The 25,734-nt window shown below is 38.3% G+C and overlaps 1 protein-coding gene across 3 annotated transcripts in view; it reads right to left on the minus strand.

Annotated features, from left to right (window-relative positions):
- Positions 1-507: 507 nt before the first annotated feature.
- Positions 508-25,734, minus strand: part of LOC126281322 (zinc finger RNA-binding protein) — a 38,689-nt gene continuing 13,462 nt past the window's right edge. The window contains exons 3-19 of one of the 3 annotated variants that reach the window (XM_049980172.1): positions 23,083-23,244; positions 21,673-21,846; positions 21,076-21,359; positions 14,164-14,337; positions 13,768-13,987; positions 13,257-13,388; positions 12,635-12,863; positions 12,035-12,188; positions 11,495-11,705; positions 9,062-9,245; positions 8,602-8,794; positions 5,336-5,492; positions 4,390-4,499; positions 3,390-3,485; positions 3,063-3,272; positions 1,465-1,606; positions 508-1,165 (exon numbers count right to left, since the gene is read on the minus strand). In XM_049980172.1, coding sequence (XP_049836129.1) covers positions 1,077-1,165; positions 1,465-1,606; positions 3,063-3,272; positions 3,390-3,485; positions 4,390-4,499; positions 5,336-5,492; positions 8,602-8,794; positions 9,062-9,245; positions 11,495-11,705; positions 12,035-12,188; positions 12,635-12,863; positions 13,257-13,388; positions 13,768-13,987; positions 14,164-14,337; positions 21,076-21,359; positions 21,673-21,846; positions 23,083-23,244 — 2,921 coding nt within the window. In that variant the 3' untranslated portion in view covers positions 508-1,076. Of the gene's footprint in view, positions 1,166-1,464; positions 1,607-3,062; positions 3,273-3,389; positions 3,486-4,389; positions 4,500-5,335; positions 5,493-8,601; positions 8,795-9,061; positions 9,246-11,494; positions 11,706-12,034; positions 12,204-12,634; positions 12,864-13,256; positions 13,389-13,767; positions 13,988-14,163; positions 14,338-21,075; positions 21,360-21,672; positions 21,847-23,082; positions 23,245-25,734 lie in introns of those variants that run through there. The other 2 variants (XM_049980171.1, XM_049980173.1) reach the window with 2 other exon arrangements.

A 25,734-nucleotide genomic window follows, 5' to 3' on the forward strand; every position in this document is an offset into this window, starting at 1 on the left:
TCGGTTGTTTTTTGTGTATCTATCAGCTGTACTAAGCTAAGTACTGGCCAGCCCCTCTTTGTTAGTATTTGTTTCACATAAGATTTTCCATTTATTATTTATATAGCAATTATCTCTTTTTAAAGATAAGGAACCAAAAAGTTGTAAATGGAAGACTAAGATAACAACTTACTATGGCAAACAACTGTCTGCAACCACTGTCAAGAGGTGAAGCCCTAGATACCAACAGAAGTATGATGAGCACTGAACCACCACTCAAAGATGGACTTCATGCGAACGAGGAAAAAAATTAAAAAAATGCTTGCACCACTGTGTTGCAGAGGAAGCAAATACTTTTCAAGCTTCAATTTTAAACATTTGTTTCACCAACTTTCCTTTAAATGTAGTCATAATAGAATACTTGTTGAAATTCCATTAATAAATACCTTTTTTATTACCAAACAATTCAACAAGGGTCACAAGACAGTGGCTTGCTTACTCAGGTCTGCAAAGACTTAGAACAACACATTTTACTGTTTCATTACTTTATTTCACTAAAGTGAAACATCCAAAAATAAACACACACTTAAAGACACAAAGAAACATATGGTACAAGTATCACCAACAGACACACATCTCTGCAAGGTTATAATACAACGTTAACCCTGGGAGACACAAGCATCAAGAAAATAAAAATACTGCGAGGGAAATTTTTTCACTGCTCTTTGTGGAGTAGGAGAATATTCTACTCAGAGGGAATGGCAAACATTTAATCTAACATTTTAACACTCAACAATAACTGATCACCTATGACAGTTCACTGTGTTAACATTGATGAACACACTCCACAAGAAACATATAAACAGAAAATTTCTGTCCCTTTTCATGTCTACTTTGTAGTGAAAAGCTGACAATTTGGACATGCCTTCTACAATAATGCAGCTGATGGTTCTTCTTACAGCCATTTTAAAATACTTTTAGTGTACACATGCTGGAGACAAAAAAACATCTTACGGTGCTGAAAATTGCAAAACATGATGGTGATCATCGCTAACAACTGTACAAAAACAAAATAAATTGGAACAAAATTGATGGGTTCACTTCTGAACCTCTGTTTTCACAACGACATCCATCTTCATGTCACCTTCCGCACCCTCTTCTTTCTTGTCCTTCTTCCCATCGCCAGCTGAAGATAGAGAACACCAAATTTTATACACCTGAGCATCAGTATAAAATTACTTTCAGATGTAACTGAAGTTTGAGTAAATACATATGTTAAAAGCTACCTAGAGAAAGCAAGTTTGGAAGATTGTAGAAACAAGTTCCTTAGTAGTTTATTTTGCCCACACAATTAAGTCTTGTATCAATATGGAAATTTATTTCATGTATTTGGCATCACTCCCTCCCCTGATGGACATCATGACAAATACAAATGAAGTTTTTCTTACAGCTAACTGAAAGAATAGCAACAGATATCACATTCACCTTCAGAACCATTGCCTTCTCCACTGCTATCATCACGCCTTCTTTTGCGGTTGAATCTACCTCTTGTAAATTTAGGTGGAGGCAGTGGATCCATTCCAAGAACTTTGTGGATTTGCCGGAAAGCAATCAGGCGCAATGCGTGCTGAAACAAACATCACAATTTTATCCACATTTAACAAGTAGAGCATTTACTACAACTTCTCACTAATGGCTGGCTTCAGTACTTTCGGAGTGTTATTACCCATACCTACTTCTGATATCAGGTTAATCAGAGGCAAAAATCCCTGTCCTTTACCATTACAAACACTTAAGTAGTTGAGACGAAGTCAAAAACTTGTTATACCAGCCATACAAACGAAGTCAATGGGAATGGTCAGCAGAACCTGACTTACCTATTTTTGCCATAATCCACAACTATTTTTTTCTTAAAAATGATTCTACATATAAATTTAAAAGGTTGTCACACTGTATGTCAGAAGACTAACACTTAGTGCTTTGAAAACAACTGTTAAAGTGGTTATTGGTGAGATTCTTGACAATTCTCCCCCCCCCCCCCCCCACAGTTTCGGTTTTCTTCTACTGGCTACTTACAGCAAATGATAGTTTCTGTTGAGAAGCAGTAACATTTACCCTGCCTCTGGTTTAAAGTGTGTACAATCTTTCCCCCCATCCAATTCAACAACCACACAGTATACGGAATTTTATTTTGACCTTTTGTGGCCATTTGAACCCATGCGACTCATAGTTCACAACACTACAGATAGGACCAACAAGGTACTTGGCTTAAGTGAGACATAATTCACTCATTAGGGGAAGTCTTTGGGCATGGTCAAAGCATGCTTACAGACTCTGTTTTCTGGGTTGCTAGAGTGCAGAGGAACAGTATAATCTGGTGGACAGCTGCAAATGTGAACTAGAATGAAGCAGCCAGCTGTGAGAAGAGTGGTGGAAGCAAGCAAACCCTGCCCCCTCCTTGCCACCTATCACAGGGAGCTGGTTTACACCAGGGTTCTGTGGAAGCAGAACTGACGTGGTTACAGAGATTGCTGATCCAGTCTGGCATTGCAAATATTATAATTGAACTCTGTCATTGCCTCTCCACTCATTTCAAAATGAGAAACGGAAACCACAAGCATCACAAAGCACTCAGAACAGGCCACTGCGTCATTGTTCGCTGAGGTTGGCAGTTTCAAACAAAGCAGTTCTGGCCCAACCTCTGTCAGTATTCTGATGCAACCGTAGTTCAAAATCTGCTATCTAAAACCACCAAGTTAAAGTGTGTGAATGGGAGAAGGAAAAAACACTTTTGAAGTTTAGCTAAGGTTTCTTTATCATAAAAATTATAGAATCCCTGACTGATTCCAACATTGCATCACACAATGTGTGTCTTACCAAACAACTACTGCCCACAGTTTACAAGGCACCAGAGCATCACGTGCACCAATATGTCATTACATTTGTGCAACCTTTATTTTCCTAACACATCAAATTAATAAATTCTCAATAATAAGAAATTCACCGTATAGAACACATACAATAATTTCTGCTTATTAGGAATTACGCAAAAATTCTGCTCTCAAATTACTCAAAGTACCAACCTGCGCTGATGCTGTGATGTCTTCTCTTTGCTGTGGCAACATATTTCCTGCTGCATCAGAGGGATCTTTCTCACAAGGGTCCATCAGCCCAGGACCACCCGGAAGCAGAATACCGGATGCCAAAGCCTCCATAATACGGCGTAGTGCATCTCCAGGACTTAGTGGTTGTCCTGCTGAACTTATCACCTTTTCAACTAACAATTCCATTGCCTGTCAAATGAAAGTGACGCACTTATTCATTTTAAATGACGATTAGGAAACAAAGTTCATCATGTCACATAAAAACACACAAATCTCAGCTTCAAATAATAGTATAGAAATTATTACCCAGCTATGTAGGGGCGCCCACGTAGGGACCCTTTGGCACAGATCACGAAGAATGCGAATAACCATAACACAACTTTGTAAACCAGTTGCCCTAGCCTGTAAAACAAATTTAGTATCAGGTGTAGTGAATACGAAGAGGAACTATAACTAATGGTACCTAAGGTTCGTCCTAACAACATGAAATTTAAACATCAAATGTGCATGCTAGTAAATATATTGATCAAATTACTGAAATTTCAATGTGTTTCAAAGATCTAGTGCAATAAAAAAATCCCTATTGAAGGTTTTACTCCCAATTGAAACTGACAAGGTTTCTAACATGCACACAATAAACAAGCATGGACGAACTGTTGTTTTACTCATAAGAAACAACCCTGAACCCCTAGAGGCAATGCCCTGGGAACAAAGAGTGAAGCCGAATGATTATTGTGGTCTATCTTTTGCTAACTTTCCAGCCTCATGTATTTTTTTCCCATTGTTCGGAATTACAAAAGGACCCCAATATTAAACATACTGGCCTTTGGCACTTAAAGAAAAATATATTTTTTAAATTATGTCTAGATTACAATATGGATGAGACTTGTGCAAGTAATATTGCTAATAAAGCAAAATTCTACAATGCAAATTAGCCAAATATTAGAAACTACAAAGTATAGTCCGAAATCTGCTTCACTGTTAATCTCCCACAGTTACGTTAAAAATGAATTGCTTTTAGAGCAGAGAAAGAGTAGTAGCTGAAGTGCAGTACGCTCTTCCTACAGACCACCACAAATTTCATGAACTGCTTTGTTCCCACCCACCCAATAAGCAAAATGTGCAACACATACACATATCAATTTAAACAAAATTTATATTTAGTAATTCAACTGGCATGCAAAAAAGACCATACTGCAATCCTGCCACTACAGAAAGCAGCAGCAAAACTACTTGACAGACACAAGGCTGAAAAGTATATTTTCCTTAAGATTTTTGACTTTAAAAAGGAAGAATTCCTTCAAACCTGGAACCACTTGGCATGCCTCAAAGCTGCCAGGGCATCCAAACATTTCTGCTTGTCGAGCACGTCTGGTGGATCCTTCATCACCTGGGCCTGACTCACAGACACCGAGTCTGGGGTTGGGGGAAGAAACAAAGTCGATCAGACAACATTACAAAGGGTGTTTGACCATTGCAGTACTGGTGCTCACACACTGCCAAAAACAGTTTCAAGTCACAGGTACAGGTCACATTTTACACACAGTTTAATTACAATATAAAACATCTTTAACAACTTATATTAATATACAGAATTGACAGTTAAATGTTTTCATTAAAATCAATGCAAGAAAGTTTAACACAAGATAGTATAAGAAGGAATTTTCAGACTAATTCAAGCAAAACTAACAATGTACAGGCTTAATCACGAGCTAATGTTTACAACATATCTGACTTAACAAAATGTGAAATGTCAAAGAGGAATTAAAAATGCTTTGGTGACCATAACCTAGTGGCTATGAAAATGCTTTTTGTATGCATGGTCAAAAATCCTTCCAGTATGCCTCGACTTTCTAAGATCCCCTCCTCCGTGGCTGTTAAGTCGATGGGACACCTAGAAATCTTAGTATTAACACACAGGCTCATGAAAAGAACAAATATCAGAAAAAATGATAAAATCTTGATTAAAAGTTATTACTATTTAGTTTCTTGGTATGAAAGATATTTAAAAAATTACAGCATGAATGTAAAACAGATTAAACATTGCTTTATCCTTTTCTTGGCCTGGCAGGTGCTAGCCTGCAATTCACCTCCCTTGAACTGGCAGTTGTTCTGTTCAGGCTAGCACAAAATTATCTTTAAATATTTCTCCAGGGGCCACAATCAACTGCCTGACATGGCTCTCTTAATTAAGTTGTCAAAATTGGCCCCTGGTGTGAGCTGTTACTTTACACATTCCACTGAAGTCTTACCACCACTCGTTTCTGGAGGACACAGTAACTGTTCACGCATAACAGGGGAAGTTAGCGTGATAGTAACAGTGATGTGTGGTTCTGTTACACCCATCACAACTATGGCAGCTTCTTCAACTTTCCGTTGTATCTTATAAGTATCCTCTGGGGACACCACCTGTGAATCAGAAGTTTCATACAGAAAATATTTACAAAGAGTTTTCCAAATGAAACAATTCTAATGGATATGTGGGAAAATAAAGTATCAACTACAGGTAATTTCACATTAGGCAACACACAAATGCCACTGCTATGGTACACTGATGACCTAGCCCCTTCTGGACAGACATAAGGTAGACAATGCAAGGAAGATACTAGTAGACACGAGAAGATTGGCAAAGACAAATGACAATTTCACTAATGACATAAATCTTTATGTCAGATATTGATATACAAGGTGGCGCACAGAATGTGTTACAAATTGTTTCTTTCACAATTTATGACACATTAGATATCCCACTGGGATCTCTATAGCAGCACCAGCAGAGCTTGGAAAAACGAATGATTTACGAAACGAAGTGTAAATCACGATACTGCCACTATGAGACTAGTAAGCAGCAATGGCTGACAATGGAAGCGAAAAGCCTTGTTGTGACTCGGAGGCGTTTTCGGCAACAGTTTAACACGCGATAGGTCCCTTGCCAGAAGACCATCCACAGGTTGTACGATAAATTTGTACAAGAAGGTACAGTATTGGAAGCGAAGCGACCTCGGCCTAAGCCTGTTTGTTCGCCAGAGAATATTTAAAGGGTACAAGTTGCTGTACAGAGAAGTACCGGGAAATCGTGTAGAAAGGCAGCAGTGCAACTAGGAATATCCAGCTGCTCCGTTCAACACATTCTTAAAGTGACCCCCATGTGAACCCATACAAGATGACCTGTGCACAGAAGCTCACTGAAGAACACAAGCAGCAGAGACTACTGTTTGCTCAGTGGGTGGAAGATAAGGAAGAAACTCTTTTTCAGACAAGGCGCATTTTCATTTAGATGGTGTGGTTAACAAAAACAAAATGTACGCTTTTGGGCCACTAAAAACCCACAAGTGCTTCATGAACGACAACATTATGCTCCGAGGATTACAGCATGGGCAGCAATTTCCAGTCAGACTTACTGGACCCTTTTTCTTTGAAGAAACTTAACAGCAAGTGTTATTTGAGCATGCTTCACAATAGCTTCACTCCACAGCTTCACACACAGTAGTTCATGCAAGACAGAGCAAGGCCACATACTGCAAACACTGTTGGAGTTTTTACACGAGCATTTTAACATGCTGATCATTTCACTCAGGTTTCCAGGTCTCTTCAATGACGGACAAAATTGGCCCCCCAATAGTCCAGACCGCAATCCATGTGACTTTCTTTGGGGGTACCTAAAGGAAAAAATTTTCCAGAAATGTCCACAATTTTAATGGAGTTCAGAAGACTAATTCTTCAAGCTTGCAGTGAAATTACGGAAGATCTGTGCCGTAGGGTAATCACTAACTTCAGTGTCCATTTGAAGGATGTTAGGAAACGAAATGGACATATTGAGAATGTGCTGAGTTAGAACAAATTTCCATGGACTGCTCTTCAATGTAGTATATGTTCCTTTCAGATTGTATTGACGAAGTTTATATTCAAAAACAAAATGGTAACCCATTTCGTGCACCACCCTGTAGACTCTTAAGAAGTTTCACAGTTTCAGCATCTGGAGCACAGTATTGTATGGAGACATTTTTGAAATGTTAAGCTTATTAAAAATAATAGACTAGATAACAAATTATGACTCATACTAGAAGAAAAATGTTAATAGGAAAGAACAGCACCAAGGAACAGTTAACGTGGTTACTGAAAGCAGCTAAACAGAGTCAAGTAATAAAATGAGATAACAATTATAATACACAACCAGGTAACAGAGGATGCTGAGATGTATTAGCTACAGCAATTAAGTTAGTAACACAAGAGCTGTTAGACCAACTGAGGTTGGTAATTCACAATAAAAGAAATTTGCAGCAAGAAGCACTCTTAGATCAGGACTGATACCTCAAACTTTCACGATAAACTGGAAGTACAGTTGGGCAAAAAATTGCAGAAAGTAGCATTCTACAACTACATACATACTCCACAATCCAGCATATGGTGCATGGCGGAGGGTACCTCGTACCACAACTAGCATCTTCTCTCCCTGTTCCACTCCCAAACTGAACGAGGGAAAAATGACTGCCTATATGCCTCTGTACGAGCCCTAGTCTCTCTTATCTTTGTGGTCTTGATCTAGAAATTGCCAAATTCAGATGGAACAACTGTGCAATCATTAACAATGCCTTTCACAAAATAATTCTTGAGTCAACTGGGAACATGCTTTAATACTACTGTTATTACTTGCTAGTAATCAGTTCTATGATTTCTTTTTCAACTACTGCAGCCCATCTAATATAATCAGCTGCACTAATCCAAATAAATATACAAAATGGTGCAAGTACTAATGTTACATCTAGATGTAAAAATAAACATTATTTTGAAAACTATCTAGAAGTGTTGTTCTCTTATTATATGGTGGATGCCCAAGAAAGTCTAGACAGCATAAGAAAATCTCTGACAGCTTTTACCACAGTTGCCAGCTTTCAAATGCTGCAGCTGAAAACAGTAGCTGTCTACAGATCTGTGAAAACACAAACACACTGTCATAGAGACTTACAAAATCTTATTATTTGTTGAGGTACGCCCACAAAATTGCCACGACCAACCCACTGCAACTGTTTGGGATCAACTTATTAGTCAGCTGACATTTCAGACATTTTAGCACTGTTAACTGTGTGAAGAATAAACAAAAAATATAACAAGTGAATTTTTTTAAAACCAAAAGCAATTTGGCAGTCCAAGTGGACCAGGATCCAAGATTATCAGATGCCAAGACAAGGAAGAGTGGAGCTTGTGACCCCAAGGGTCTGGGCATGATAAGTCTACTGCTCATTTTGTTACAAGCACACCAATTTATTGTGTCTTCCTACCTATCCAAGGAGGCTAACAGAAGTAAACTTACTCCAGACCACAGAGAACATTCCCTAATGTCTAATTAACAATCCTTTAATTTGATGTAACAAAGCTCAATGTTCTAAATATATGGAATGGGTTTACCCAAAGATCCAAACATTATGTTTTTCTCTTTGACTACTGCCCACAAAATGAGAGAAAAATGTACACTGGTTGCTAACAATATGAAACAAACATTTCACATATCTCAACAAACCTTTAGTTGCTTGGGGAGACACTCAGCAACTTTGTTTAGAAGAGTGCGTGTTGGCTTTTCCCCACAAAGGACAACTAGATTTACTGCTGTATCACCATGCAACAAAAGTCCTTTTGCAAGTACACCTACTCTCATAACACCTTTCAAAACCCTTGGAACTTGGCTGTCATCTTTATCTCTGTGAAATGAGAATCTGGAATGAAAGAACAAATGTAATTATGGTAAACACCTGAACATCATACATAACCTTAAATACATCCATGACAAAATTTCAATCAATAGCATTTGGAAGCAACTTCAAAACTCAATAGAGCACATTTCATAGCAAAAAGCAACATTCCATTTGATTGTACATCCTTGGCAATGAGCATGCTTTGAATTCCACATGCAAAATAGCTGTAATTCTGCATTCCTTTGAAAATGCAGAAGTGCACTACTACAAATTAGCCCCAATACTCACAGATTTCCATCTCTGCCATCTTCCTTCTTTGAATCTTCTTTAATATTTGGTTCGGTCTTTATCTGAATTGGTGTGGATGGTTGACTTGGTGTAGGCTTTGTACCAGTAGGGACAGATGCAGGTGAAGCTGCTGGTTTGGCAGTAGCAGTTGCCTGAACAGTTTGTTTTGTTGCAGGTGTGGTTCCTGCAAATGAGTGAATTTATTAGTAAACTTAAATTTGCACTGTTTATCTGGATAGTTCTCACTTTGGGATGAAAGGGAAGAATTTTAACAATTAAAAGTTTTCAGTTTTACTGGCACAGACAGGAAAGTGGGGTGTAGTTTGCATGAGGAAACACACTGTGAAGGGAGGCAAATTATTCACAAACTGAAGACAATGAAAGGAAATCACGTGACAAGAGATTCAATAAAATTGAAACAGCATTTCATGGTAAACAGAAAAATTACCACAATTAAAAAGAATGGAAACAACTGTCAAAAAAGGCTACTACTTTGGATGCTGTATACTTGGAATGACAAGGAAAATATTTGCAGCCACAATTTAACAACTTAGCATAAGTTTAAGTAATTTGCCTAATACCAAAATAGGACTATTGAGAAAGTACCTGTGATGTCTTAATACTGAAAAGTGGCTTTACCACAAACATAAAAAATTACTAAATCAGATTCACCGTTTATTAACACCTTGACTACTTAGTCAGAAAATAATTACAGTTGCAAAATAAAACTGACACCCCTTACTTCACACACACTTGATAAATGAAACAGACAAGACCACAATGCTGTGCACATTTCATATGTCTGACAATGCGTGACAATACAGAGGCTGTCTCTGGGACTTGCCATTATTGCACCACCTTCACACTATTTCAATATAAAGCAAAAATGCTGTATTAAAACGTGACACCAGAAATGTGCTCGACATCTACATATCAAAATATTTAATTGCAATGTACATGGAGATGAAAATTACACAATTGAAGCAGCTGGAAGCAAAAGGAGTGTGAAAAGTAAATATCTGGAGGTATGTGCACTATGTTGTTGTCGAAGAACCATTATTTTATGAAAACTATCAAGAACTTTTTTAATCTTTGAATGGACACAGGCACAAATGCACATATCTCTCTGGTTGGTTTTGTAAATTGTTGTAATCACAGGATTCGGCGAATTAGAATTTAACATATTAGAAGCGGTTTTTGCATTCAAAACATTAAAACAGAAGGATGATTGGTTGGTTTAAAGGTGGGAGAAGGGACCAAACAATGAGGTCATCAGTCCCGCATTCGTAATAAAACAATGCCACAAATGTGAGAATAAAACGGATGAAACGTATAACACAAAACGGAAAGAAAGGAAAAGCCGCAAGAACAAAGGACTGCGAAGGCAACGAACACTAAAAGGAATGAAAGATGACAAGAAAACAACAGAGACGATAGAAACAGAAGAGAGTAAAACTTGAAAGCAAATTACAGTGGCTGGCCAACGACAATAAAAAGGGAAACAAATTAAAACCCCCATCCAAAAAGCACTACGGTGGAGGACACACAGGGACGCAGGACAGGCGCTAAAACCTACATAGAAGTATAAAACCCACTCTCGAGGATAAAATGCAGGACTAAAGCAGCTGTGGAGGCATTGTCGTCCAACACCAAAGGTAGGTTGCTGGGAAAGTTAAAATTCTGCCGCAGAGAGGCTAAAAGTGGGCAGTCCAGCGAGAGGTTGACGACTTATTCGGGAGAAACAGCGACACTGAGGTGAGTCCTCGCGACAGAGTAGTTAACAATGCGTTAGCCATAAATGGCCAATGCAGAGCCGGCAGAGGACAATTCATTCCCTGCGAGAGGCCTGCATGGAAGACTTCCACACAGTCATGGTCTCCTTAACGACACGCAGATTGTGAGAGCTGTTATGCCCTTCAGTCTACAAAAGCTGGAAAACCTTGCAGTGTAAGACAACGCACATCAGCTTCAGAGATGAGTTATCTTCAGAAGCAGTTTCCGCGTTGCCTGTTTGGTCAGCCTGTCGGCAAGTTCGTTGCCAGGGATCCGACGTGTCCTGGAGTCCACACAAACACCAAAATATGGCGTGACTGTTCCAGGGCATAGATGGACTCCTGAATGGGCGCTACCAGAGGGTGAAGCCTACGTGACCATCAGTCATTGAGCCGTCAGTATAAACCACTTCAGAGCCCCCGAACACGTCAAAAATAGAGAGGAAGTGACAGCGGAGAGCAGTGGGGTCCTGTTTGGTAAACATTTCACTAAATATTTTTGCAACCTAATTTGTAGCATTGCAATACAACAAAGAAATTTATTCTGTGTACCCAATAGTGTTTGACACTATGGTTAATGTAACTAAGGAAATAATCATAAGCATAGAAGATATGCTAAACAACTTACAATAATAATAGTAAATGGAAACTAAGGTCATACCTGAGGCTGTAACAGGATTCTTCGCTTTAGCTGCAGCTATAGCTTGATCTGCAAGTTGGTCCGATACAAATTTTAGAGCCTTTTCCGTGTGAGAGACAATCCTTTGGACAGCTTGCAGTTCATCTTCTTTAGGATAGATTTCAGCATGGCGAGCTATCACATGGCGATCGTCACTAGAGTCTGGCCGCCGCACTGGTGGCTGAGGGAAAAACTGTTGACATAAAATTAATTACTTACAACACAAGGTAATTTATTAAATTTAAGTATTTTACCACAACTCTAAAAACATTCCAATATAGTAATTTCTTATTAGAAATTCTTGCAGTACCAGTCAGACTGAGTAATTTTGACGATGTATTGAACTACAATATTTATTAATGTAGCTATTCAGCTCTAATATTTCCCTAAATTTTTTCGTTACTACTATGAACAGTTTTTCTCCTATATGCTGATAGATCACTTGAAATTTGTATTCAATTATTTTATCTCAGTTTCCTCAACCAATAAAACAAAGTATTTCTCTATAGACGAATAAATTACCATTAGTGGTGGTACACCAGGTCCAAATGGGCGTGGTGGTGGAGGAAGAGCACGAGGATCACGACCATATCGCCTGTACCATTCAAAATATTCCACCTCCTCTTCATATCGGCGACGTTCCTCCCAATACATACGTTCTTCTTCCTCCATCATCCTGTATGGTATATTCCTATTTATTATTGCAGAAATGAAATTGCAAATATATTATAAAACGTTACAATGCTTATGTCTTACTACAGAACAAATACTTAAAAATAAGAGATTGTTATGATATGACTGATCAGTTATAAAATGGGAACAAAATGTTCTTCACCCATCTGTCAAAGCGAGCTAGGTATATCATCATTGCAGTCACATCTTTGAATTTTGTTAACTTTGAATGACATTGAATGAATAGAATCTTAAGTATTTTTTACAAGGCTATTAAGGCTTAATCCTATGAATCACTACATAAGAAAAGGAATGACCCCATGCCGACTGTATATTATTTGCTCATCCCCACATATACTACCCCCCCCCCCCAAATAAGCACACTACCCAATATTATAATAATGACTACTTGCAAAACCATAAACAGATACCAATCCACATGTGTCTTACCTTTCCTCATCCCGTCTTCGCCAATATTCAGCACGCAACTGTTGACGGCGCAGTTTCTCTTCTTGTAATTTACGCTGGCGTAGGGATGGTTTTACATCCACAACTAGTTCAGGGTTTACTTTCTTCTTATACTGAAGACGATGACGTCTACCTTTCATATGCATTTCTTTTGCGTTTGGGTCATTAAAACGGCATTCACACAACTTGCAGTTAAAACTGATAACTTTTCCTGTAAATTAAAGAAAAATAAAATTAAGACAACTTCTTCTGTAGAGGCTTCTAATGCTGCATATAATGAGAATTTTATATGATACGACTGATCAGGTATTTAATGGGAACACTGAATGTTCTTCATCCATCTGTCAAAGCGAGCTAGGTATATCATCATTCCAGCCATATTATATTTTCATAGCATTTTGGATGGGAGAGGACTAGGTCACACAGCCTACCAGTGAAACTTTTTCCAAGTAATTCACAAGTTTAATAATAAATGGCAAATCTGTTAAATTTCAACTCTATGCCCACTACTACACAGTATAAATGAACTGCAAAGCTGATAAGAGGACCGTGATTTTACCAAACAGGAAAACAACAGTGTTCTGATGTAAATTTAAAATATTACCTTCATCATTTTTTATCTCTTCTATATAGTCCTGACCAACAGGTTGCACATCTTTATCATTCAGTGCTACATCTTCAGATACTGTAGTTTCTTCTTTAGTATCACATTTTATTTCTGTGTTAGCCGATGTGCCTGTATAAACACAATTCATATGTAAAGTGACATCAGAATACTAAAAAAATGACACTGATATTAAAAAAGCAAGTGACATTATGATATTAATATCTGGTTCTCAAAACAAGGACTGCTCAGAAAAGAAATAGGGAACATTTAATATTCTTCATCCTTCAGTCAAAGCGAGCTAGGTATGTCATCACTGCAGCCTTATTAAAAAGTTCTAATCATAACAGAAAACGGAACAAACAAATATAAAATGCAATTAGTTCCTTGATATACACTGAAAAATTCAATTACTCTAACAGACTTTTCTATTTTCAAACCAAAATTCACAATACTTTCAATTACACCTGCTATTTTAACCCTATTTTAAAGTTAATATTTTTGCACATACCTGAAGCAAAATTGATCTTAGGTGCAGCTGTGGTTGGTTTCTTGGCAGCTGCATTTGCCACAGTTACTTTTGCAGTAGTAGTAGTACCAGGAGTAGCTTTTGTTGACGTAGTAGATGTTGTGATGGCAGAACTTGCTGTAGTTTTAGTAGTTGTACCACCTACTACTACAGGATCAGTTGATGGAATGGGTTTGCCAAGTTTCGTGTGCAATTTTACAACCTGCAACATAATTGAACAAAATAACCCAAATTACTTACAGTACATGAAAATGATTACACAGCTTACTGACATACTTATCAGACCAACTCAGAAGGAAGTCAGTGACAACTATTCAATAGTATGTACGACATTTTCCTCTTTTTGGTAAAAAAGTGAATAAACATGATAGACATTACCTTTTGATGTTTGGCACCTCGTATATGGGCAGCATATGCATCAAAACCAGTGCATGTGACATCACAAAGCTCACAACGGAGTGCATTGCCTCCTCGAGCTACTGGGGCTGAACCAGCTGTAAGTGCAGATTCTTTCTTCTTGTGTTTCTGGCCATCTAAATGTTCACGGTATGTCTGAAAATTTAGTTTCCCTTCTACATTTGTAGGTCACAGATTTTTTACTGAAAGACACTATAACAATTATGTTCATGCATAAACACAAACCACAATCATTTAATTTCAAACAAAATAAAAACAGGAAGAAAAATATACAATGTAAATATACAGCAGTCAATTGTTATGATACAACCCAACTGGGACAGTATGGTCTCCCATTAAGTCTTTCCGTGGAGAATACCAATGCATTAGAAACTGCAGATATTGAGACATTTTGTTCAATGTGAATTCTTCATAAAAATATGTAAATCATAATAATAGATAACTTATTCAGGTCGCAAAACAAACTACTTTTGGTACATCACAAAATATTCCTAATCAACTTCAAACATTGAAAGGTGTAATATGACATTTCCACAAAAGATGAATTCAGTTTCTAGCATCTTTCCATCGTTCTATGCTTTTTTTCGCGTTTATTCTACTGCAGGCAATAGTACACTGCAATTTAATTCATTTTTCATAATTTTATGAAATATACTTGTTTACCTCATTTTTAGAATAATAATAATAATAATAATAATAATAATAATAATAATAATAATAACTGGCAGATGCTGCATAACTTTTTAGTTGTTTTTTGCTGGCAAATAGCATTTTCAAACTTTAATTATACTTATTCTGGAGCATTCAAATTATTTTACCAGAAAGTGACTTATCAGATTTAGGTGCAGGCACTGATTAAGATGGCATGACTTAGAAAATTAGCATCAGTAGATGTCTCCCCATCTCAATTTTTCCACAACAGCCCCAGTAGTCAACTGTTGCAACAGTGAAAACGGCAGCTAGAGGCTGAACAGAATGGAATGTCACTACCTCTCCATCACCTGTAAGGTCTGCTTAGAACAGGCCTGGCCAAACAGTACTCCACAAGCACTCTTGCTACCCTCCTTCCCGGAGGAGGAAAATACAGGGTCTAGCCAGACACCACTGGAGTATTCACCTTGTTTGCTTACAAAACTGCTTGCGATAAATGAGATTTTCATTGTGTATTAGGAATACTATGGTGTCCCACATCGTTCCACGTCAAATGGTAATTACCTATTTTTCGTATAATTTAAAAGGCCACGCAAAGCACTTAAGAATCTATTATAAGTTGGTAAAAACACTCATTGGATTATTATTACAACTCAGCCAGGAAGACAGTATGATGCACTTGTCTTTTGACTAACAGTGAATGTTGGCCAAACTGAATGAGGCCATTATGGAAGAACTGGGTCGCTGGAAGATAGATTGGTGACAAAATCTTGTTGCTGATGTAACCAATTATTTGAATTCATTATTAAAATGCAAGGGGAGAATCATTCAGTAACAGATATTGTAGACAAATTGACACTATCAAACAAAAGTCCTATGGAAATAGCTTCTTGTTAATGACTTTGAATGTTTCCTGTACTTCACGAGTTCTCAAAGACATTCCAAGACATCGCAAAAATTCATTCTATCTTTCTGTTGCTAATTTATCTCATTACTTAAGACTTGAGGTGATAGACATACACAGCACAACAGCCTGCTTGTTCAACTCAGGAAGTTATTACAAAACTTCTGTAAATACTGGCCCAAGAACAATATCCTTGACTGCACAGACAAGCCGCTAAGTTATTTTATTTGGTACGCTGCAAATGTTTTTCCCCTTGTGTTATGAAATTTATAAAGCCACACAAACATTCATGTTTCACAGATTTTAATAGATCTAACTCCATGTGTGACTGTATCACGAGCCATACGACCAGATGTATTACATATTCCAATATCAAAATATTCTGTTTATCAACACATGCTGCAGTTACCACCTCTTGGAAGTGGTTGCAAACATGACTTCCTAATTATCCCCACACATGCAGCACTTTGTGTATAGCCACCTCACACACCTGCTCGCAAAAATGCACTGTGGAGGAAGCTCACAGAGAGTGAGTGCAAATGTTGGCCAGGCCTAGCTTAGAACATCCTGAAAAAACAGATGACTCATCAGCCCCTACTTCTTTTAGGGGAATCAATGCTGTTCATAAGCAAATCGCACAAAATCAAATGGTTGCGATGAACTTGGAGAATCCGCTGCCTTTATCACATTTCTCCACTTTAATGAGAAGTCTTTTTAAACTCTGTGCATCCCTGTTGACAAGTTAGATAGTATATCTGAAATACTGAACAAGTTTGTACAACACTGACCCCCCTCCCACTTGTGATAATATCACAACATTTCACAGCAAATTTTATTCCGGTGAACTGTTTCATTACAGACTGACTGACTGAAACAGCTATATTTTCTACATACAAATACCAACAATGACCCCAATTTTCAGTTACTGATAATGCACATAATCCAGTGAGTCCCAACTTGGGAAGATAATGCACATAAGAGCATGTTTGCAAAGTAAAACAATGCACAAACACAACGACGCACCGGTGTACTCAATGCTCTGATGCCATGTTTGAAGTATGCGCAATTGAACTGTCTGCACAACACACACACACACACACACACACACACACACACACACACACACACACACACACACCGCATAATGCAACACAGCACTAAGACTGGAGACAATGCATCTTTCAAAAGCTTGTGTAATGCGGAAACTTAATGTGGCTGTTTTAAGTGGTGGGTGTTTTGAACTGAACATTTAATACTGCTGGAGATCGAGTCTGAGCTAGCTCTTTAGTAACAGTCTTGCCTAAACAACTGCTTTGTGTTCTGCATTTTAAAATGTCCATATCCTCTCATTTCTGGTATTGCTTCATAAGGTGTTCCCAACCAGTGCTGCTCCTGTAACCTTGATGATAGAATCTTGGGCTCTCTGAACTTTCCATCCTATGCAATCCATTGAATCCCTTTTGCTAATCCATACCTAGTTCCAAAAGCCAGTCAAGAGATGCTATTGAAGTGTTCACCGTGTAGCAAATATCAACTGCTTCTGTATACTGATTCTTGTTCATTATGAGGCATTTGTTGCTTATGATCAAATCCTTGTCTATATATGAGGCAAAGATTCTGGCCAAACTTTACTAGTCAACACTTTCATCTTCTCAATACGAGAAATGTCAACTGGCTGTAAACACTTAAATGTTTTTCTCAAATGAATTTTGCAGAAACTGAAATTGTCATCAACAAAGCATTGGGGGAAAAAAAAAAACACTGGGTCTCTTCTGTCAAGCTAAGTTCTGATCTAAGCTTTATTTACTACCACTAGCTTAAGCTTTTAGCATGATAAAAATATGAACACTTATGACAATTAGGTCCAGTCACAAAACTTTGCAAGAGTGAGCTAATTACAAGAATAAAACTGAAGAGGAACTGAGTTTTAAATAAATCCCTTCAACAATGGTGTAAAAATATGCCGTCATTGTCTTAATGTTGTAAAATAAATTTCAGTAATTCATTAACAAAATCTTTTGAAAGGCATTTCACCCATACGTATGCACAGGTTTGAAACCAGCTTCTTAGGCTCCAAGAGTACTCTTTCTAGATATAGCAGGCTAAAAAACTGAATGCACATTTGAGGTAATGCCTCCAAAATAACCAAAATTTGGCACCACAATAGGGGTTGGGTTCTTTGGGGAAGAAGACCAGACAGAGGTCATCGGTCTCATCGGATTAAGGAACGACAGGGAAGGAAGTCGGCCGTGGCCTTTCAAAGGAACCATCCCGACATTTGCCTGCAGCGATTTAGGGAAATCACAGAAAACCTAAATCACCATGGGCAGACGCGGGACTGAACCGTCGTCGATGGTTCAATCCCATGTCCGGCACCACAATATTTTATTCTATTTTTAAGATGTCGTGCCAAAAGTGATAGTCCATAGAGCATGTACAGAAACGTCACTGAATGACATTACAGAGCGTTGACGTTATAGGTGCAGCACCTGTGGCCATACCACGCCTTTGGCAGCAAATGTGACTATGCTGACAGACCATAGGTGGAACATATGGCAATGTTTTTTATTATCCAGTTATTCCAATTTATTGCCATGATCACCAGTAGAGACTACAGAGCCAGCTGCTGCATGGACAGGCCTTGTGTCTCCTATGAATGGGATGCTTCCTTGGCTTGGTGGATTACAATTTAAGGTACTTTTGTCCTATATATTGCAAAACTTAGGGGTTTTAGAGGGTTCCAAGAGAAAAACTGCAAAAATGATATCACTGCCTGAAACCATAATCCACGAAGGCAATGGAACATTGTATTCATTGGACAAGTCCTTTCTATACAGTAGCTAGCTTTTTATCTTCTCCATTGGCAATCGCAGTAATCAGTTGTTCAACTGAATAACAAACAGTGAAACATTCTGCTTATTGTCTGTCAGCATGTAAGTCACATCTGATGGCATTGAATTTTGCTTGAGACATGAGGATCAGAAATTTATCTTCACTGATGATAGAAGGCGAAGAAACAAAATTTGTGCCATGACCAGGACTTTTAAGGCAGGTTGCCTGCTTATTATTTATTAGGCAGATGTGCTAGCCATTAGGCCACTGTAGTGGTAAAGCTAGCACAACTGCATGGACAACCCTTGTCCAGTTCCCTCCTTAACACACACTTCAATTCACACTTTCAGTCCATTTTCCTCTTCTTGGGCTGAAGGTGTGAACTGAAGTTTGTGTGAAGGAGGGCACTGGACTATAGTAGTCCATGCAGCTGAGTTAGCTATACTCCTACAATGGCAAAATGGCCAGCACATCATCTAGTAAGGAGGGGGCCCAGGTTCAGGTCCTGGCCCCAGGACAAATATTAATTCATTTCTTCAGCTTCTATCATTATCCAAAAAAACATTTACTACCAAAGGGGGTGGCCTGGTGGCACACACTGGAGCCTGTAACTTCAATGCCCTGTACTGTCATTGGAGGACATTTCCAGACAAGTTCCTAGCCTCAGTTTGTTCCACAAAACACCATCTAAAATACCTCAACATTTCGGGGACATCCAATATATTCAGATAGAGAACGGAGGCAATTGTAAAAAAAGCAAACAATAGGACAGTGTGTTAGTAAACTAATTCTTGAATGAAACCACCCATAAAACTATTATTTGTGGCTGGTTAAAGATGGGCTCCCCACACCACAGTGCTGCTAGATGTATTTACAAAAGATATACTCAGAAATGATCGGGTGGGTATCACTGGGCATTTCACAACACTTAACGTAAGAAATTACTGAAACTGCATTGTGGGTACATCAAACAGGGAGGAAACGAGTTAATTAGAAGAGTTTTGTATGTTCTTTGGAGAAACAAATCATCAATTACTGAAAAAATGTCAGAGGTTATATGGATACCAGGCCAAATAAAAAACTATAAATGCAGTAAATGAAATTTGTGAACTATACACAATGAAACAAATGTGCTAACGGAAGGATGAATATGCACATTGACATGTAGGTATAATTCTGTACAGCAGTATGTGCTGCATTACCAAGTTTCCAACTTTTGTGAAGAGACCATTTAAGCAGTGGAAGACATTTTGCTACCCCTGCAATGGAATAGATAAAATTAAAACACCAGAAAGATCAAAATGTTTGCACAAGGCAATGTTGCTACTATAAAAAGAAATAACAGGGGTGGACCTAGATGAATGTGTGTGGAGGCAGATTGTTTGAATAGCATGAAGAAATTATGATGAGCTGCCAAACAACAGGAATGAGGTACTTCAACCAACATTTGGATGAGAGAGAGAGAGAGAGAGAGAGAGAGAGAGAGAGAGAGAGAGAGAGAGAGAGAGAGAGAGAGAGAGAGAGAATAATAATAATAATAATAATAATAATTGCTTCTTTGCACAAATTACAGCAGGTAATTTTCTACATTAATTTTAAAACTTATTTCTGCAAACTAAATGAAATAAAATTGCATTTCAACTGTCACTAAAATCATTGTGATGTGACCAAATAATAATATTATGTTAATGATTAACAAATGCCACCACAACTGTATTATTACATTTTGTTGTGTTATGAGTAGTTTCATTTTAAGACCATTTTAATATCATCTGGTTGCAAGTTGTGCTAAGCTAAGTCATGACAGATTGTTGTATGGAATGTTAAAGAGTAAATTAAAAAACACTGATCATAAACATTCTGCTGACCACCTGGTGGAATGTTTATGATCGGTGTTTTTGCATTCTGTCTAGGTCATTTCATATGACAACCAGGCCATGTCATTGCCTTAGTACAGAGATAGTTAACCTGGTCAAATCACCATTACCATGGAACCAGTTAATGGTTTGAAAATTCTATTAACAGAGATACAACAGTGGGCAGTAGATAAAAAGGGTTTACTACCATTGCTGCAGCACAACTCTGCAACCTGAGGCTGTTCAACAAAGAAACTGGCCTAAAGACAATGTATATGTAAAATACAGCTGAGGTGGTTTTTGTTAATATCAGTGTGAACTGTGGTGCTCAACATGATCAAGATTGTTTTTAGTAAATTTCAGATTTAATCATACCATTACCTTACAAATTAAACTTTAAATTAGTTCAATGAAAATTACAAGTATATTAGTATTTCAATGAACTAATGTTATCTTACATTTTTCATTTCAGCCACCAAAGCCACTGGCAAATTTTATTAAACCCCAATCTTATACCAACGCATTTAGAATAAAAAGAAAAAATGAATAAATGTGGTAAGGCAGTGTTTACTCACATACGTTTAGTTTTAATTGAATGTGACAAAAGGAGCAACCCCTTCTGCAACTCACCTGTGGACCAGCACAGCTGATCTTACAGACATCACAATAATGCAGCTGCTGGGGCTTTGGTGGCTGCTTGAGCTTCATTGTCTTGACACCTCCAGGCACTGGCTTCTTATAACCCTGCCAGGTGCCTGCAGGTTTTGCAACACCTGTATTTGTGGCTACTGCTGCTGTGGCACCTGTTGCAGTGCCTGCAGCTGCCGAACCTGTTTGTGCTTGCTGAGCTACATACATAGTAGCAGCACTGTACAGGGCAGCATCATAACCAGAGTATGTTGTGTTGCCAGTTGCTGAAAGTTATACCAAAAATACGTTTACATATGTATATATCTACTTTATCATCCAAAGTGAACAAAATCTGAATGTTATCAATGCTACTCAAAAACTTAATGTGTGTCATTATAGCTAATAAGGTTCTAAAGTAGTCAACTAGCAACACTTTTAATATTAAATAAATTTAAAAAATGTGGGCTCACAGTAATGAGAACTCAGGACTGAAAACATTATGCAGTCGATAAATCAAAGTCTACACCACATAACTCTGATGCCTCGTGAATACACAAAGTATAACAGAAGTATTAGTTCCATCGAGACAGTTCTTACCCTTTGTGGTGTTTGTTGTCTGTGCAGCAGCTGCTGTGTAACCTGAAGTGTAACTAGCACCCTGGGTGCCTTGTGTGGTATAAGCAGTACTGTAGGATGCTGCCTTAGGTGTTGTCTGAGTCACCTGCCTTGTTGTTGCTGTGTAGGTGCTCGTGCTGAAAGCTGGCTTCGATGCTGCAAAAATTGGAATCAGCTCTATTTAAACACACATTATGGGAAAGGTTTTGGACCAGGTTTAAACAACTGATGAATCAATGACTGCAATTAATCTGAATGCAACAATATAGTTTTGGGACCTCACCAATACACCATTAGGAAGGTACCTAAATTAAGGTACAGAAGATCATTTATTCATTCTCACCTGCTCTTGCACTTTACATTTCGAAGCTTATCCAAAATTTTGAAAGTTTGTAATTTTTACATAAAGATGAACTAAACATTGAATTTAATTCAGTAAATTGTTACACCTCAAAATTTGTAACAATGACACTAAGATATTTAACAGCAAGAGGACCAAATTCAATTTTGGAAAATACTGTTCAATCTCAATTTTATCACTGGATGGACTACATCTGATAGTAATGGATAGCTTTTCCAGCTGTATTACTGCTTTGCTTTATCACTTGCTATAAATGGGGTGTGCGATTTATATGGTACCAATCAATCAGAATCCGACCTCTTACAAGGAATTATGGCTATTTGTTAGTGTGGAGCAGATTAGCTAGTTTTCAAGCAGTAGCAGGTACAGAAAAGAACGCTTATGACCCAAATGATATATGGCACTTAAAGTGCATTGGTGGAAATGTGCTTGTACACTTTAACCACCTATATTTACATCCTCAATAGATAATTTACATCAAATATCAGTATTACTCTCACTACTGAATTAAGTGATTCTGTCACTCCTTATTCAACACTTTTTGTTGTAATATCTAAAATGGTAATATCAATTAAAAGTAGCTGTACAGCAACATTAATATCCAATAAGTCTTGGGAGCATAAAATACCCACCCCCCCCCCCACCAATTTTGTCAAATTCACTTGGTCTTCTACGTCTCATAGTTGCCACTATAATTCTGTTTGCCACAAACTACTTCATGTTGTTCTTATTCAATTGAAGATTGTCAATTACATCAAGCACTTTTTTCGACCCCAACAGTCCTTTCATTTTCCCATTAGTTTTCTGAAAAATTCTTGATGACAGAAACTTGCCAAAATAATTTTGCACACAGCTGATAATCATTATCAGTCTGCTACTGCTCATATTTCTGCTCCATAAACTTATTACAATGATAACAGTTCCATTCAATGTTTATTATCTTTGTAAGATAAAATAAAAGAGGCAGTATACATCCACAATAAGCTCAACGAAGACAAGGCAATCTAAGGCAAAATGTTTACTGTTCTTACCCTGATAGTGTGTATCTGTAGTAGAATAGGTGGCAGCTGCTGCTGCGGCAGCTGCAGCAGGTTGCTGATAGTATGTCTTAGTGCTGTCATATGCTGTCTGTGCTGTGCGTCCATATCCATAATCATATGTAGTGGCAGTTGCAGGAGTACCAGCCCCAACAGCTGTAACATGCAACAGATTTGTTAAGATTTCACTTAAAACATGAAATAAGAGAATAACAATAATAAACTCAAGAAAGAACCCTTGCCCACCACAATGTGGTAGATGCTGGACAGGGATGAGACAAAATAATGTATGTACAGTTTAAGAAACTCGCATATTTTGAAACCGATGACTGCTGGTCGCACTATTACTTTATCTGTATGAACAAGAATTACTCTACAAAATTGACAAACATTTCAACGATTTACAGCGAGCTCCCGATTATCTGAGAACATAGAATGGCGCAACTCACAGAAAACTGAAAATGCATATTTTTACTGGAAACTGCGATTAACTGCAACTGAATCAATTTTAAAATTTCATTAGACACTTTGACAATTCCATCTTTTGAGACAAAATGATAATTGAAGGGTAGATATGTCACTATGTGTGGAAAACTCATATATAATGACCATGCGGGAATTGCGAATATTTCCTTTGGTTTTCGAACTGCGTAACCGTTTTCATTACTAGTTGTGTTACCGGCATCATTGGTAACAAGAATTTCAGATATCACATGAAGCACTTTTTATGCATAATGCTTTTCCAGTTGTTTTAAGCATGTTCAAAGCATATATTCTTCATAATATAGCAATGTTAGTATCAAAAAGAAAAAGAATTAGAAACACACATGTATATAAGTGTTATAACATAATAAAAATGAACTATATATGTAGGCAGTAATAAAGAATTACATCCACAAAGTTGTAATATTCGCTGCAAGTACTCTTTCTACTTAATCTCTTACTTACTAACTACAGAAAAATGGCCTAACTGTAAGTAACTTACTCCAAGCTTTTTGGATATAATGTTGGAAATGGTGAAGATAACCACCCAATACACAATGTAATTATTTGTCCTTGTGCAGACGAATTTTACTGCCAAGCTGAACGACACGAGAGATGAAATTCATAGGATTAAAATTCTACATAGAATGAACAAGCTCATTTAACCTATCAGCCCTGCTGCCATGCAAAAGAAGGCATAACCAAGAAATGAAATGAAAGATGAAATTCATAGGATTAAAATTCTACATAGAATGAACAAGCTCATTTAACCTATCAGCCCTGCTGCCATGCAAAAGAAGGCATAACCAAGAAAAATCCTGTAATTCTCATTAATACTACAAGAGCCAGAAATAGAAAGCAACCATGAAGAAAGCATTTTCTATCTCTCATGGAGTTAGTACAGATCAGTACTGCATTAAGGACAACTTCCTACAGATAAAAAGAGGTTTAGGGAGGCCCTTAAGTGCAATTCCAGGGCACACTGAAGCAATTAAAAGTCAACATGTCACTTTTTCCTGTTAAAGAATCACACTAGTTCGAAAGGGTACGAACAAATCACACACATCTGTCCACATCAAACACACCAACAAGCAAGGGCACCTCCATTTTGACAGCTGCCACCCATTCCATATCAAACAGTCACTTCCCTACAGCTTAGGTCTTCGTGGTAAACGAATCTGCTCCAGTCCTGAATCCCTGAACCATTACACCAATAATCTGAAAACAGCTTTAGCATCCCACAACTACCCTCCCAAGCTGGTACAGAAGCAAATTACCAGAGCCACTTCCTCATCCCCTCAAACCCAGACCCTCCCACAGAAGAACCCCAAAAGTGCCCCACTTGTGACAGGATACTTTCCAGGACTGGATCAGACTCTGAATGTGGTTCTCCAGCAGGGATACAACTTCCTCAAATCTTGCCCTGAAATGAGATCCATCCTTCATGAAATCTCCCCCCCCCCCCCCCCCAACAATCCACCAAGAGTGTCTCTCCGCCATCCACCTAACCTTCGTAACATCTTTGTTCATCCCTATGAAATCCCCAAACCACCTTCCCTACCCTCTGGCTCCTACCCTTGTAACCGCCCCCGGTGTAATACCTGTCCCATGCACCCTCCTACCTCCACCTACTCCAGCCCTGTAACCCGGAAGTTGTACACGATCAAAGGCAGAGCCATGTGTGAAAGCACCCACATGCTTTACCAACTGACATGCCTGCAGTGAAGCGTTTTATGTGGGAATGACCAGCAACAAACTGTCCATTCGCATGAACGGACACAGGTAGACAGTGTTTGTTGGTAATGAGGGTTACCCTGTGTCTAAGCATGCCTTGGTGCACGGCCAGCACATCTTGGCAAAGTGTTACACCGTCCAGGATGCCTGGATACTTCCCACTGACACCAACCTATCAGAACTCCGAAGATGGGAACTTGCCCTTCAATATACTCTCTCCTCCCGTTACCCATCAGGCCTCAGCCTCCGCTAATTTCAAGTTGCCGCCACTCGTAGCTCACCTGTCACTCAACCTCTTTGCCTCTGTACATCCGCCTCGACTGATATCTCTGCCCAACCTCTTTGCCTTTACATGTGTCTGCGGATGGATGTGTGTATGTGCACAAGTGTATATACCTGTCCCCGTTCCCCCCCCTAAGGTAAGTCTTT

Source organism: Schistocerca gregaria, chromosome 7 (genome assembly GCF_023897955.1).
Source record: "Schistocerca gregaria isolate iqSchGreg1 chromosome 7, iqSchGreg1.2, whole genome shotgun sequence".
In the NCBI taxonomy this organism is placed as follows: Eukaryota; Metazoa; Arthropoda; class Insecta; order Orthoptera; family Acrididae; genus Schistocerca; species Schistocerca gregaria.